This window comes from Mya arenaria, chromosome 11, assembly GCF_026914265.1.
Source record: "Mya arenaria isolate MELC-2E11 chromosome 11, ASM2691426v1".
Classification (NCBI taxonomy): domain Eukaryota; kingdom Metazoa; phylum Mollusca; class Bivalvia; order Myida; family Myidae; genus Mya; species Mya arenaria.
The window spans coordinates 17,593,080-17,608,178 of NC_069132.1; the positions used below are offsets into that span (position 1 = coordinate 17,593,080).

The window sequence follows — 15,099 nt, forward strand, 5'->3', positions numbered from 1 at the left end:
AAATATATAAGTATGCAAGACTTTAAAATTAAATTGGAAATAAATAATCGTAAAAAGCAATTTTTAGAGGAACTATTTGACATCAATAGTGATTTAAAATTAAAGTGCTTTATGACGTCAGTAAACAATGTTGCACACGCTTTTTGGTGAAATATACAAAAGTGTGTTTTCAACATCAGTTTTTCCTGTTTTCCGCATGACAGACGTTATGACGTCATGTCTGTGAAGTTGTAAAACTGAGAATGTAGGTTATAATCTAAGATAAAAAAAAATGCACAATAACGTGAGAATGTTTTGATCAAGGTACATGAAACTTCAGTGGAAGGCTATCAGTAAATGACCCCTTTTGGTTTTTGGAAGTTGGCCCGTCCGGTAATTATTTTTCGACTCATGATCGGATACTGTTGGGGAATGAATGTAATGCAGAACGCTTGTATAATGTTAAAACATTTTATTGTTTAGAAATCAGTCAATGTTTGTTACTGTAACTAATTATGCTGACAAAAGTAATATTGCATATAAAGGTTAATGATGTAAGTTATATTGCATATAAAGGTTAACGATGTATGATACAATTGATTGCGACAGAATCACTGAACATGTCTGCCTCATATGTTTAATTGATGATGGGGTTCGCTAATCAAAGTCTCAATTATTGCTTAAGTAGTAATAATGCGATTACTTAACTAAACAAGAATTTATAAATTGATAGTAACTATGCAGCAACTTGGTTTGTGAGATACAGGTCAACATTAAAACTAGATTAGACGTAGAAATACATTAATGATATACATTAAGACATTTTTACACACACCTGGAATGCTTTTCAATCTATTTGTAAAAGAAAGTAGACATATAAATAAGGTTAATAAAATTAGCATCACAGATAAGTGGAAATAAAAAGCTTTATGCTTTAAAGAATAAATCAGGCTAAACAGAGAATTGAATCGTCCAAATTTTATCTGCAGTGGCTGAGAATTAACATGTGACCAAACTAGACTAGAGCCTAAAACAAGAGCACATGTATATATGCATAAATATTTGTAACCTTATCTTAAAGCTGCACTCTCACAGATTTAACGTTTTGACAACTTTTTTATTTTTTTTGTCTTGGAACCAGCAGTTTTTTGCGTAAATATCTGAAAACCTGTGATAAACGACAGATGAAAAAAGAACAGATCGCAGATTTTTATGGTTTAAGCCATAAAACATTAAATTTGGAATGGAAATATGAAAATCTGAAAATCTGCGATCTGATCTTTTGTCAAAAGTCTTTCATCACTTCTTTGCAGATATTACCGCAAAAAATTGCTAATTCCAAGACAAAAAATAAAAAAGTTGGAAAAACGGTAAATCTGTGAGAGTGCAGCTTTAAATGGACCACCAAGTCATAGCTGAAACTGATACAAAGGCAATATATGACAATACGTTGTTGGTTTTCTTGAACGGGCTAAAATGCACTCAATTTTGTAAAAGCTCTTACTATGATTCTTGGATAATTAACTTCAAATTAATTAAAAGTACTGAAAAAATCAATACCAAAATCCCACTTCTTATTCCATCTACATATTATTCTAAATTGATGATGAACTTAATGATTGTCAATCATAATCATTAATGGTCAATATTCACAAGCATTCAAGATAAAGTTGCGACCCTGAGAGGATTGTTTCAGATAATTGTCCCATGTACCACTTTACCGATGACACTCACAGGACCCAGATCTACTATTCTATAGCTCCATGTGTTAAAGTAACTCCATGTGTTAAAGTAACTCCATGTGTTAAAGTAACTCCATGTGTTAATGTTACTCCATGTGTTAAAGTAACTCCATGTGTTAATGTTACTCCATGTGTTAAAGTAACTCCATGTGTTAATGTTACTCCATGTGTTAATGTTACTCCATGTGTTAAAGTAACTCCATGTGTTAAAGTAACTCCATGTGTTAATGTTACTCCATGTGTTAATGTTACTCCATGTGTTAAAGTAACTCCATGTGTTAAAGTAACTCCATGTGTTAAAGTAACTCCATGTGTTAATGTTACTCCATGTGTTAATGTTACTCCATGTGTTAAAGTAACTCCATGTGTTAAAGTAACTCTATGTGTTAATGTTACTCCATGTGTTAATGTTACTACATGTGTTTATGTTACAACATGTACATATGTTAATGTTACTACATGTGTTAATGTTACTCCATGTGTTAAAGTAACTGCATGTGTTAAAGTAACTCTATGTGTTAATGTTACTACATGTGTTAATGTTACTACATGTGTTTATGTTACAACATGTACATATGTTAATGTTACTACATGTGTTAATGTTACTACATGTGTTTATGTTAACACTAAATATTTTTATGTTAAAACTATACATATGTTAATGTTACTACATGTGTTTATGGTACTACATGTGTTTATGTTACAACATTTTCATATGTAGACAAAAAACAAACCTGTGTCCCCTTCATTATTACTATCACATGGTATAAACATCTATATCATTATTATGTAACCAATCTGTATACCGGTACAAGATTTTGATTGTAACTTCAAATTCTCTAACATATCCACATGGATTGAAATGAATGGCTTAATGTTAGCACAAATTAATCTCAATCATAAAATTTATCTGGCTGGTCATATGTCTAGCGTCATTGAGGAGAAGAGTTTTACCGAAGTTTTATGAAAATCCTTCAAGAGGTTTTGGAGACATGAAGCTGACATGAAATCTATTGCTCAACATTTGACATTGAACTGTGGCCTTGACCTTGAGCCTGGAGTGTGGGTTCTGCATGTTGTGTAAATGTTCCTACTTTTTGCCCAAGTACTTGAACATTTTTATAGGGTTTAGGTGATACAGAGCATAAATGTCATCTATGGTTTGAAACTTTGACCTTGACATGTGACCTTGACTTTGAGCTGGCATGCCTCTAATGTGTGCTCTACATGTCGTATCGATGAGGTGAAAATTTGACTTGAGCTTAATGAGAATCGTACAGGAGGTTTGATTATATGGAGCAGAGATGAAATCTGTGGCTCAAACCTTTGACCTGTGAAGCTGACCTTTAGCTGGCAGTAAATGAATATGGGTTCATGTCGTGGTGAACATTTGACCCAAGTTTCATGAAGATTCTTCAAAGGGTTGAAGAGATACAGAATCAACCCAAACGTGTGACATACTGACGGACATCTGAGCTATGCCTTGGACAATATGCCTCCCCATAAATATAGCACCCGTAATCGTCTTTAAAGAGGAATGGTTTTGAAGTGTTGATGATATAATATTAACTTGTAAAACTGGTACAAAATGTGTTGTAAATTATTTCTCAATTTTACAGTGGTATTTTATCACAGTATATTTTGTACAATTAAAGAATTACTATTCTATAAAAACATAAATAAATGTATACATAATTCAAACAAAAACAAAATATCCAAAATCACAGTAATGCTGTTACCTTGTTGTAGGCTTGCGAATTGAAAATGGATGTAAAACAACACATAAACTAATGATTACGTAAAATTGGACGGAAATAATTCGATAAAATAAAATGCATTTGCTTTAAACAAAATATATATGGTTACAATAGTCATTGACAAGTAATAACATATACACAAAAATCACAACACTGTCTTTGTAAACATTGACAAAAAGCAGATACAAGGTGATAGTGTAAACTTTTCCATAATGTTTTGTCATGTTTTTCACAAGTGAGCTGAACACATTTTAGAACTTGTAATATCTTTAACATTTCAACATTTGAAAACAAAAGCATTAATCATGTGCTTCTTTTAATTGTCAGAAAGCACACTTACTGAAATAACATCTGTGAGATTTATCCGAACATGTATGACTGTCAACAATATCAGCTAATCAGCAATTTCAGTTATATACAGGCATTTGGGAGAAAGATTAATGGATCAGAGACATCATATGGGAATATCTTGTCCAGTATAAGGTGCTTTAGCCATTAACTAATAACCTACAAATGCAGTTTTGACTCACTGACTGGCTGGCTGGCCAGCGGTCTAAATGACATGAAAGGGACCTTTTGAACCTAAAAAAGGAGTATTTATAATGCTAAATTATGATTTGAAAAGTAATACAGCACCAATAATAATTATTCTAAGTTAAATGAAAGGTATCAAAATGTAATATCTTTGGGTAATAGTTTGATAATGCAATTTAATACAATGTTACACTATTTGTATATTAACTATAGAAAAATAATCTAACTAAGGATGGTAAAACATATCAGCAGATAAGTGATCTTGTGATCATGTAAACTACTGGCTGAGTGCTAGGATTTCTTCCCATAATGCATTGGTGGCAGACTGGCTATGGAGAGATCCTCACTGATGGAATTGTCCGGGGACTCAGCGGCACCCCGCCGGGGTGTCAGCCCCACCCTAGGGATTGGGTTTCCAAGACCCCGTGGGCTCAGCATGCTGTCGTCATAGTAACCTCCAGAGGTGAGTAGAGCCTGGGCCTGTGACTGGGAGCGGGCGATTATAGCATTTATGGCTTCCATACGGTTTTTATGTTTCCTGAAATTATATCATTTACTTATCTAATTCTGTCATCTGCATTACCTGTATAAAACTGTTTTAAAATCAAGATTGAAAAAAATATATTTGCTGTTTGTTTTTTGCTGGACATAATGTTTTTAAACATAAAAAGTAGTACCTTGAAATAGATATTAGTGTATTTTAATCAATATTTCAACAGGGTCTTCACTGAATACCACTAGAGCCAAAATCTCATATATATTCAAACCCAATTTCTGGGATTGGGATAATACAAAATATACCAAATGCCAGTTTAAGTCTCAAATATGTGAAATATTAATTAATTACTAAAATTGTTTTGAATACAACTGCTCAACTAAATAAACTGTATATCCATTCAATACCAGTAGATATTGAATAAGCCATAAACTACAAAAAAGTGAAGTGGAATCATTTGGGATGTGTTGCATATTAAAGTGATAAAAGATGCTTATGTGAGTATTAACATGACACTTTACTGATTATTTTTCAATAAAAATGAAAATATCTTGTAACAATTGTAACATAGAACAAGCAACAGTAGCATGCAAGAATCAGGAAACAGGAAACAGGCAATTTACCTTTTTTCTACAACTACTACTTTCCTGAAGGAAGAAGACCATCAGTAAATTAATATAAATTAAACATTCATGAATGTTTATGTATATGAACAATTACAAAACATGATAATATCTGTTTTTATAATCATAAGCATTGATGAAATTGAAATGAAGTTTCAATTGAAGATTATACATAAGGCTACATCCTACAATGACAAGCTTAAAGCAGAAGCATTAGACAGAGCAGTAAGGAACATGTTGATAGAAAACTCTACAGCAGTGTCCCACACACAGATTGAGGTATGGCTGGTGTAGGTGTACGTACTTCTCTGTCTGTTGAGGGTGGCGGTGTCGGAGGGTTTGCAGTTGTTTACGGATCCGTGTGCAGTCCTCCTCCAGGGCGCTGAGTGAGGTGCGGGTGATCTGGTGCAGGGATCGTTCCGTGTTGAGGTCTGCAGTCACCTCCGCTAACTGTCGACGGAACCTGGTGGCTGCGTTCTCCCGTCCCTTCCCCTCCTTGTCACCGCCCCGTTGGGCATCCAGGTGTGACTGCATCTGATGACTCAACTCCTGGATAACTCTATTCATCTCCTGCCTGTAAACATTATCTTTGAATACCTAATGTGTTTCATATACTGTAGAACAAGCAATCTTTCTTCAAAATGGACTTACTTTATGTCTTAAATATAGCATGTGATCCTAGTTAGAATATTTAACAAAGTTATTGCACCTACCACATGGCCTTGTCTGCCTCTCCAGCTTCATCAGCTTTCCGTGCAAGGAAAGAGCGCAGTCTCTTCAGCTCCTCATCCTGGGCCTCAAACCTGAAACACAATGATGTCTACAGTACTTTTGGAAATACAATATTCTTTACAATACAAACAGATGTCTTTACACTTGCTATACTTACCTTTCTTTTGTACTTAGCCAACACATTTCAGTTAAACTACTATTGTTTATTAAATTATACTCATATCAAAATTAATATAACAAGAGATGTTAGTGAAACATTTATGCCCCCTTGGGAGCCAAATTGTTAGTAGGATTTGGACACTTAAATAAAATATGGACAATCAGAAAACCTTTTTTCAGCTTACAGTCACACTGACCTTGACCTTTGACCCACTGACCTCAAAATCAATAGGGTTCATCTGCTGGTCATGACCAATAAGCCTACCTAGTATGAGGTCCCTGGGTCAAAGCGTTCTCAAGTTATTGATCGGAAACCGTTTTTCATGTTAAGGTCACACTGACCTTGACCTTTGACCCACTGACCTCAAAATCAATAGGGTTCATCTGCTGGTCATGACCAATACACCTACCAAGTATGAGGTTCCTGGGTCAAAGCGTTCTCAAGTTATTGATCGGAAACCGTTTTTCATGTAAAGGTCACACTGACCTTGACCTTTGACCCACTGACCTCAAAATCAATAGGGTTCATCTGCTGGTGATGACCAATACACATACCAAGTATGAGGTCCCTCGGTCAAAGCGTTCTCAAGTTATTGATCGGAAACCATTTGGTATTCCGACCGACCGACAGACAGACAGACAGACCGACCGACCGACCGACCGACATGTGCAAAACAATATACCCCACTTTTTTCAAAAGGGGGCATAATAAGACGTCATGGACATCAGAAAATGATAAACTCTTAAAACTGTATTAATACAACCTTATTACAACCTTGCTATAATTAGGCAGTTTTGTGGTAGATATTATCAATCAAACCCTGCAAATATTGCACACTTCACACCAACCCAAGATGGATAGTTGGAGAAAACATGGCAAAAATGATTAACATATCACCAAGAATGTATAAGAAAGATCCTCATCATAGCATAAAGAAATATGTTCCCATTAATGACCTTGTAAGTCCAAAAATTAATAAAATAAAGTCATCAATAGCATTTCATGTGTTCAATTTCATAACTATCAAAATGTATTGAATACACCTGGATCAGTTACTTGATGTCACTGTGGTTGGACAAACAATGAGTTCACTTATAACTGATTGTAGGTAATAGATAAACCTCAGTACCAGTGTGACACATGAGCTATAGAACCTTAACATTTTACAAACACACATGTTCTCATTAGTGATGCATTAACATGAAAACCCATACCATTTCCCTTCCAAATCAAACCTAGGAGAAACATTTTGACATGTAAGCTCAGCCCACCTTCTTACTCATAATGGACTAGCTGCTATAAGGAAAACCAAGACATTTTAATATTTTAAGACCTAGTCTGACTAGTTAAGACTCATAGATCTTCTAGGCCCCTGACAGATATAATGCCATGTCTACAAATGCTCTGACGCTGATTTAGCATTTTGCTTTTCTGGGTCTGGGGAAAAAGTCAGACTTGATAACCTATGGTGGGGTGACTTTCAGCTCAAAAGGCCACTATTAAAAGGGGTAACCCGGACCCCCCTTTGCTACATTTCATGTTATATACCAAAATGACGGGGAAGGTCTGAAGTTTATCAGACTGCCGGCATAAATTGGCATAAATGGCGGCGAGCCGAGAAAATCCAAGATGGCCGACAAAGATGGCCGCCAAAATCTGAAAATCAAATTTGCTCTTTTTTTCCTTGTTAATCGACCTTTTCATCTCGTTTCAACATTATTTTTCACCTAAACTGTAAGAATGATCATAGTTTATGCTTTTTAGTGATGACATAGCCCCCTATGTGAGGAAATATAACTTTTATACAAAAAAATATATAAAAAAATGCCCAAATTTTGCAAGGGAGTGTGGAATTCTAACATATATCTTTTGAATAATTGCATCCAGTAGCTTTTTCTTGTATTATAAGATAAATTTAATTACTTATACATAAATAAATATGTTTTTATATGAGTTTTAACCAATTTTTATCCAACCAAAAGCTGTTTCAGGTGGGTGGGGTAAATTGAAGCGGTTCTGTAAACCGGACCAAAAATTGAGAATTTTCTTAAAGTTTCATTATGAGGAAAAAACTGCTAGGTTGCATGCAACTGACACCTGCAATTATGTTGTATCAAAGCATGATTATCAGGGTAAAAGCATAAATTTGCATAAACAGTGGCGAGCTAAAATTATCCAAGATGGCTGACCTTTAGTTTGGATTCCCGGCAACATGGACAATTTTTCATGATTATATTTATAATAGTATTAAAAAGTGTGTAAATAGATGAAAGTTTATTAATGAACAAATAACAAAATAGTGATATTTAAACAATTATATCATTTTTCAAAATGAATTAACTTCATTAAATCAATGATGGATAACATAATGACTTCCAAGATGGTTGCTAATATTTGATATCTTTGACAAAATAACAGTAGGCACATACAAATAATTTTTACCATTTTGCATATGAGTATATACAAGTGCTTCTTAATAACACTTCTGGGAACTAATAAAATCATAAAGCTAATTTAGAAATCTTCTAACTCAACATCTGCAAGTTCAGTAAACAAGTTCTGACATGAACTTGTGTTTGTCAAGCACCCCTTACAATCACATGCTTCGGTACAAGGTTGCTCATTCGAACAACAAACACAATCATCTTTGCATGAATTACAGCAACTACAAACCAAATCACTTAGCAATTCAGGGGCAGCTGCAGCCTGTGTCATCATCTGAGGAATAAAAAATCCTGAATGTGGATCAACAGTATAACCATAGTCCACTGGATCAGCCAATGGTGTTGGGGATAATGCACCTCTCCAGATCAACAATTGGTACATACATCGAAGCAAGAGGAGCATGAAACTGTCATTGGTTGGAGGAAGTTTCCTTGATTTTACTTTTGTTTTTGCAAGAACAAGATTTGTTCTTAAAACATTCAGTGATTTACAATTGTTTTGACCATACAACAAGCCAACAAAAACAACAGCTGCTGCCTTTGTCTGAGGTAAAAGTGTGGACTGAGCTGCAAGATCACTGACTTGCTCTGCCGATTTGGTCATGACTTGGAAAGCTCTCTTTTTACCAAAACCAAATAATAAAGAATATGTATCACAGCCCGTGATACAAAATACCGGTAACAATATTTGTGTAACTTCTGGCTGAAGAGATTCAACTGCGGAATGAACTGGAATATACCTTGTTCGATCAGAATACGCCACTTTACGACCCGTTTTGAAAAATATCTTTTTAACTCTCAACTGATCAAAATGATGTACAAGGAGAACAAACACGTCGGTGTCCGGGCTAGCAACAACAATTGTATTTGCACCTAAATCAGATGCATGTGCAACATGAAATATCAGTCGAACATCTGCTTCCTCCTGGTCGGATGTTAGGCCACCAACAAATGCTACTGACAGACCGGTGACTTTTAAAGCTTTTGTACCCACCTGCAACAAACAATGTCTCACCATTGACAAGAATATCATGGGCATGTAATGCAAGGTGTTCTGTATAAAGTTTAGTCAACTCACTTTTACTCTTAGTGCTGGTCAGTATACTTTTCCAGTCCCTGATCTGCATATTTGGTTGAATTGTAACTGGCGCATGGGAAAGAGTTTCACCCCGTTTTTGACGCGTTTGGGCCTTCAAACTGTTATTCATATACCTATCGAAAACCAAAGGGATGTGTTTGATACCGTAACTGCTGGCTAATACACATCTCAAAAACTCTGAAGCCATTTCCGAGTAAGTGATTTGTCTATTTGATGAAGGTTGAAGCATTTGGACAATAGCCATCCCATCAAAGACAATACAATCAGAAGCAGCTGGGATACTGTAAATAACCTCATCTTTAACAAGACCTTCAATTTTGTCTAGGAAGTCAGATTTCTTTGTCATTGTTATGGAACCTTCATCAGTGAACAAACTAAGAGGGACTGGTGCATTTTCAAATGATAAAACCCAAAGGCACCTTTTTGAATGTATTAATGGCTAAAAGCCGAGATACATCTCCTCACCATTCATCTGAACAGATTTTGTTGCCGTTAGAACAGCAGACTTAGACAGAGCCATGGTTTTTATTTTAACCCGTGCCATTGGATCAAAGAATGACTTTTTTGTTGACTGGTGTTCTTCAACTATGAACCTCTCACTAACAAAGGTTTGCAGCAATCGTTTGCCTTCCTCACCATTCATCTGAACAGATTTTGTGGCCGTTAGAACAGCAGACTTAGACAGAGCCATGGTTTTTATTTTAACCCGTGCCATTGGATCAAAGAATGACTTTTTTGTTGACTGGTCTTCTTCAACTATGAACCTCTCACTAACAAAGGTTTGCAGCAATCGTTTGCCTGTATCATGACAATTTAAAAAGCTCTCCTCCACCTCAAGCAGGGCTGCTACTACTGTAGCAATGTTTACTAGCTTTTCAGGGGGAGACGAAAGAGAAAACGGATCTATAAATGATTCATTCTCAAAAAGGGACAACATCTGACTAACTGCACTATTGTATGCATTTGTATGGAATGGAGTGTCTGTGTGATGTTTTGTTGATGTGGTTTGTCTGCGGTTTGCAAATGCTATGGCATACTTTGCGGTTAACGGTCTCGATAAAAACCACCGTTTTAATGCACTGTCATTGTGTGTTAACCCTATAATACCACCAGAGGATTTGAGTGCCTTATTTTCTGAGACTTCAAGCACATAATCTATCCGGACGGCATTGAACGTGCCTTTTGTGAGTTCAGCAACAAACTGACATGTTATTGTTATTCTCTGTCAGGTGATCAGGAATTCGATTCATCTTCAACACCATGTTTGTCATGAACCTGGCATAGATAGATCTATTAGAGACAAACAAAAAAGGCAAAAGCATCCGTTTGGCATCCTGGTGAGCACTCCAAATACCATGTCTCGATGAAGATAGATACACTTTGATAGGCAAAGATACCTTAGTGAGATAGTCATCCCAAAATTTGAACAATGGTGACATTGATCTTCCCTCAGATCTGAATACATCTTTAGCATTTGAGTTTTCAAAACTTTCTATAAGGCTAGTATCTAGATCTGACTGCTCTTGCATTTCGTTCAGTGATTTTTCTAATGATACAGCTTTACACAGTGCTTCATCAACACTTGAACAGACAATGTCAGTCATCCCTTCCCTTGGAAAGAACCTCAGTTCAGGCCAGACTTGTCTCAAGACATGTTTAATGTGCTTTGATTTTAATTTACTGGCTCCATTGTGAACATTTGTGTTTGTACAAATTTCAATAACTCAATTTTTGATTTTTGAAAAATCAACAGCCTCCTTGTTTTCTATCATTTCATAATATTCAGATTTAAAAACTTTTATAGGGCCTTCTAGTTTACTCTTTTGTGGAGTTTTATCAGTGTTGTTGCCACTTTCTCTTAAGTAATTACTGAGACAGGCTTTTTTGCAATGATATCTAGCTTCAACTGCAACAAGATCACCACTACACCCAAGTAGCCTAGCATGTAACGCATGGTCATTTTTGGCTTCAGTCACTTTTAAATGTTTGGTTATGAGTATAGAATTTTCATTTGTGGAGCCTTTCACTTTCGACCACTCATTTCTATGTTTGTTGCTACATCTTTTACTTCAGATAAAACAGTTCTCTTTCCAATCAAATTCTTTTTTTTGTGATCTGGTAAATTTGTTTGGTGTGTTGTCATTTTGTTGCTGATCAATCATGCCATTGCTATTATAGCCGTTATAAAATGGGTGCATAAACTTTGATCTGCATGCCTTATGGTAGTGAACTGCTATTTCATTGTTCCTTATCATAGACTCATACTCTACAAAATTTGCAGATATTTCATCATTTCTGCCTTTACAAGTTGTAAGCAATGAATCAAACTTCTTTGGAGTAAGTGTAATTCTATTGCTCTGGAAACCTTTCTTACAAAAACAACATGTTTCTGGACTGAATAGTAATTTTCTCTTTTTTTGTAGTACATGGGACCGCCTCAGAAACGTCCATTATCAAACTTTCATACTGAAAATACAGTGGATATATTTGAAGGGATATAATTTACAGTTGCACCGTTTTTCATATATAGAATAAATTTATTTGCATTTCAAGCATATATTGTAATATTTATACTTATTCAGCTGTCTTATAGTGAACATACATTTAAACACATGTTTTTGAACCATTTTCACTCATAACAATATTGCAAATTATCAAAACAATTAATCTAGGACACTCTCAATTCAACTTTTCAAGTTTCTAATCACATAAATAAACAATCCATCCATCTCTTAAATATTTCAACATTTTATATATGACAAAACACACTTACTATGTTTAAGAAGGAATAAGTGTTCATTATAATTATACTCACTTTAGTGTTAAATGTTGAAAAAAATGCCTTTGTTTACATGTTTTTAAATTTTCCCGCCGAAAAAACTTCCATGGTGCTGATGTAAATTTTAACCCTTGAAAATGATCCTACCTGTATAAATGGCTTTTAATTTATAAAATCCTTAAATTAATATGCTTTGATCAAACATAATTATAGATGGCAGTTTTGCAACTTAACAGTCTGTTCTCTCTAGTATATTCTGCACTAAATCCTGACCTGGTCCGAATTTTAAACCACTTCAATTTACCCCACCCACCCCAAAACAGCTTTTGACAATTTATGACTTGGTGATAGATTGAAACAAATTTGTAAATTATGTATAAATGTTTATAGTTATCTTTTAATCTAAGAAATAGGTAATGGGTGCAATAAATAAAAAGATACAAATTTAAATAGTACCCTCATATGCAAAATTCTGGCAAAATTTTCACTATTTATTATGAAAAAATTGTAAATCTTTTATATTTTTACCAAGTTACATCCTGAAAAGACATAAACCATCTATATTCTTGCAAATGAGATGGAAAAATATGTAAAAATAAGATAAAAAGTTCTATTAACAAGGCAAAAAAGAGCATAGCTGATATTCAGATTTTGGCGGCCATCTTTGCCGGCCATCTTGGATTTTCTCGGCTCGCCGCCATTTATGCCAATTTATGCCGGCAGTCTGATAAACTTCAGACCTTCCCGGTTATTTTGGTATGTAACATGAAATGTAGCAAAGGGGGGTCCGGGTCCCTGTTTTCAAAAGTGCTGAAAGTCACCCTACCACTATGTTAAAACCAAAACCAAAATAAAAACCTACAGAATGTACAATAGATTAAGATTAAAATGAAATGAAGCCAAAATAACTCAAAAACATAAGTATCTAAATTGGCAAGGAGTGCTTCCTGTGTAGCAACAAACAGAACAGTTAGACCTACATGAGCTCAAAAACAAGATGCTATGATATATATGGCCCAAAAACAAGATGCTATGATATATATGGTGTCAATTCTTACCATCTGTCTTCCATCTCCAGTCTATAACAACAGTTAAACTAGGCACATACATTCTCGCATACCGGACATGTGTTACCAGTCATGTGACCAGTGCTGGAAAAACCTGTTTTAAACCCCTCATGTAAGATGAGTCATGCACATCAATGCGCCACTTCTTATTTCTTTAATTGCATGGTTTATGATAAGTATATTATGCCATTTCAATAAAGCGCAATCAAATATATAAGTATGCAAGACTTTGAATTAAAATTGAAAACAAATAATCGTAAAAACATGATTTTTAGAGGAACTATTTGATGTCATTCATGTTATAAAAATACTGCGTTTTATGACGTCAGTAAACAATGTCGCACGCGCTTTTTGGTGAAATGTACAAAAGTGCGCTTTTTATATCAATTTTACCACAAATTGATAATTTTAGATATGCAAAAAAATATCAATCATGATTTTCCAGTCCGGATAAAAAATCTGACCATGTTTACTGTTCACTTCATATTTGCTCCGAAATATCAGGTGTTGAGGTACATTATTACGCAAATTATTGAAAAACTAAAATAGTGAGCTTAGCTTAATCCTGTTATAAGGTATTTAAGAAGTTTTGAGAAATTGGGGTCAGGTGTTGAGATGCATGCAATACTTCCTGGTGTTAAGGTTCCATTATAAATAACCTGGTGTAGAGGTACATTATGCATTACCTGGTGTTGAGGTATATTATAAACTACCTGGTGTTGAGATATATTAATTATTATGTCTCCTTGTGTTGAGGTACATAATATATTGAGGTACATGTTACGTTATGTCACCTGCGGTTGAGGTACATATTATAATATTGAGGTACATATAACGTTATGTTACCTGGTGTTAAGATCCTGCTGTCGGTCAATCTGGGCTTGCAGCGTGTCATCAGCGTGTTTCTGTTTTAGCTGCGCCTCCCGCACCCTGTCCTCCAGGGAGAGGATCTCTTCCTGCAGCTGTACAAAATACACAAGGTAAATCAGGAGTACATATATATGACATATATGTTTGGTGTGGCAAACATATTACAGAAATAAACATCTCATACATGTATGTATTAATGCATGATTGTTTCTTTTCTTCACAGTTAAAGTAGATGAAGCGAATCACATAATAACTGGTGTAGGCCAGAAGATTAATAATCTAATCCCACCTTGGACAATATCCAAAACAGATATGTCAGTATGGAGTTCCATACCTTGAGGTTTTCCTTGTTTTTGTTTGCAATATGTTCCCGTGCAGAGTCCAGGTCCACGGTGGAGGCCTGCAGCTGGGCGGCCAGACGAGATTTCTCCTCATTAACACCCTCCCTTGAATATACCAAAATGTAAGCATATATTCAATCAATTTTATAAGACCGCACAAAGAATGGTGGGATTAATTCTTTGCCAACAAGCCATTTACATTTCATGATCCTTCCTTTCAAACATTTTCAGAGTTATTGTGGATTGTGAACACCTTATACTAGCCGATGGAATGGCCCATGCTACTCACATCTGTTGGCGAGCCTCAAGAGCAGCCTTCTTCAGCTTGCTGCTCCATGTCTGTTTCTGGCTTTCGATCATCTGCTTCAAGCTGCTGACCTCCTTCTGCCAACATATACATATCACACATTACATTTTATATTGTGTGTAAAATCAACAACTGGTTAGAACTATGTAATCACAAATTCCATGAAAAT

At 35.2% G+C, this 15,099-nt stretch overlaps 1 protein-coding gene across 5 annotated transcripts in view; it reads right to left on the reverse strand.

Moving 5' to 3' along the window:
• Nucleotides 1-110: 110 nt before the first annotated feature.
• The window catches only part of LOC128209349 (plectin-like), a 56,271-nt gene continuing 41,282 nt past the window's right edge, over nt 111-15,099 (reverse strand). For 4 of the 5 annotated variants that reach the window (XM_052913359.1, XM_052913358.1, XM_052913357.1 and 1 more), the window contains 7 exons: nt 14,913-15,007; nt 14,617-14,728; nt 14,259-14,374; nt 13,404-13,424; nt 5,845-5,934; nt 5,436-5,705; nt 111-4,550 (listed from right to left, as the gene is read on the reverse strand). In XM_052913359.1, the coding sequence (XP_052769319.1) occupies nt 4,304-4,550; nt 5,436-5,705; nt 5,845-5,934; nt 13,404-13,424; nt 14,259-14,374; nt 14,617-14,728; nt 14,913-15,007 (951 nt within the window). In that variant the 3' untranslated portion in view covers nt 111-4,303. The remainder of the gene's footprint in view (nt 4,551-5,435; nt 5,706-5,844; nt 5,935-13,403; nt 13,425-14,258; nt 14,375-14,616; nt 14,729-14,912; nt 15,008-15,099) is intronic. The other variant, XM_052913356.1, reaches the window with a different exon arrangement.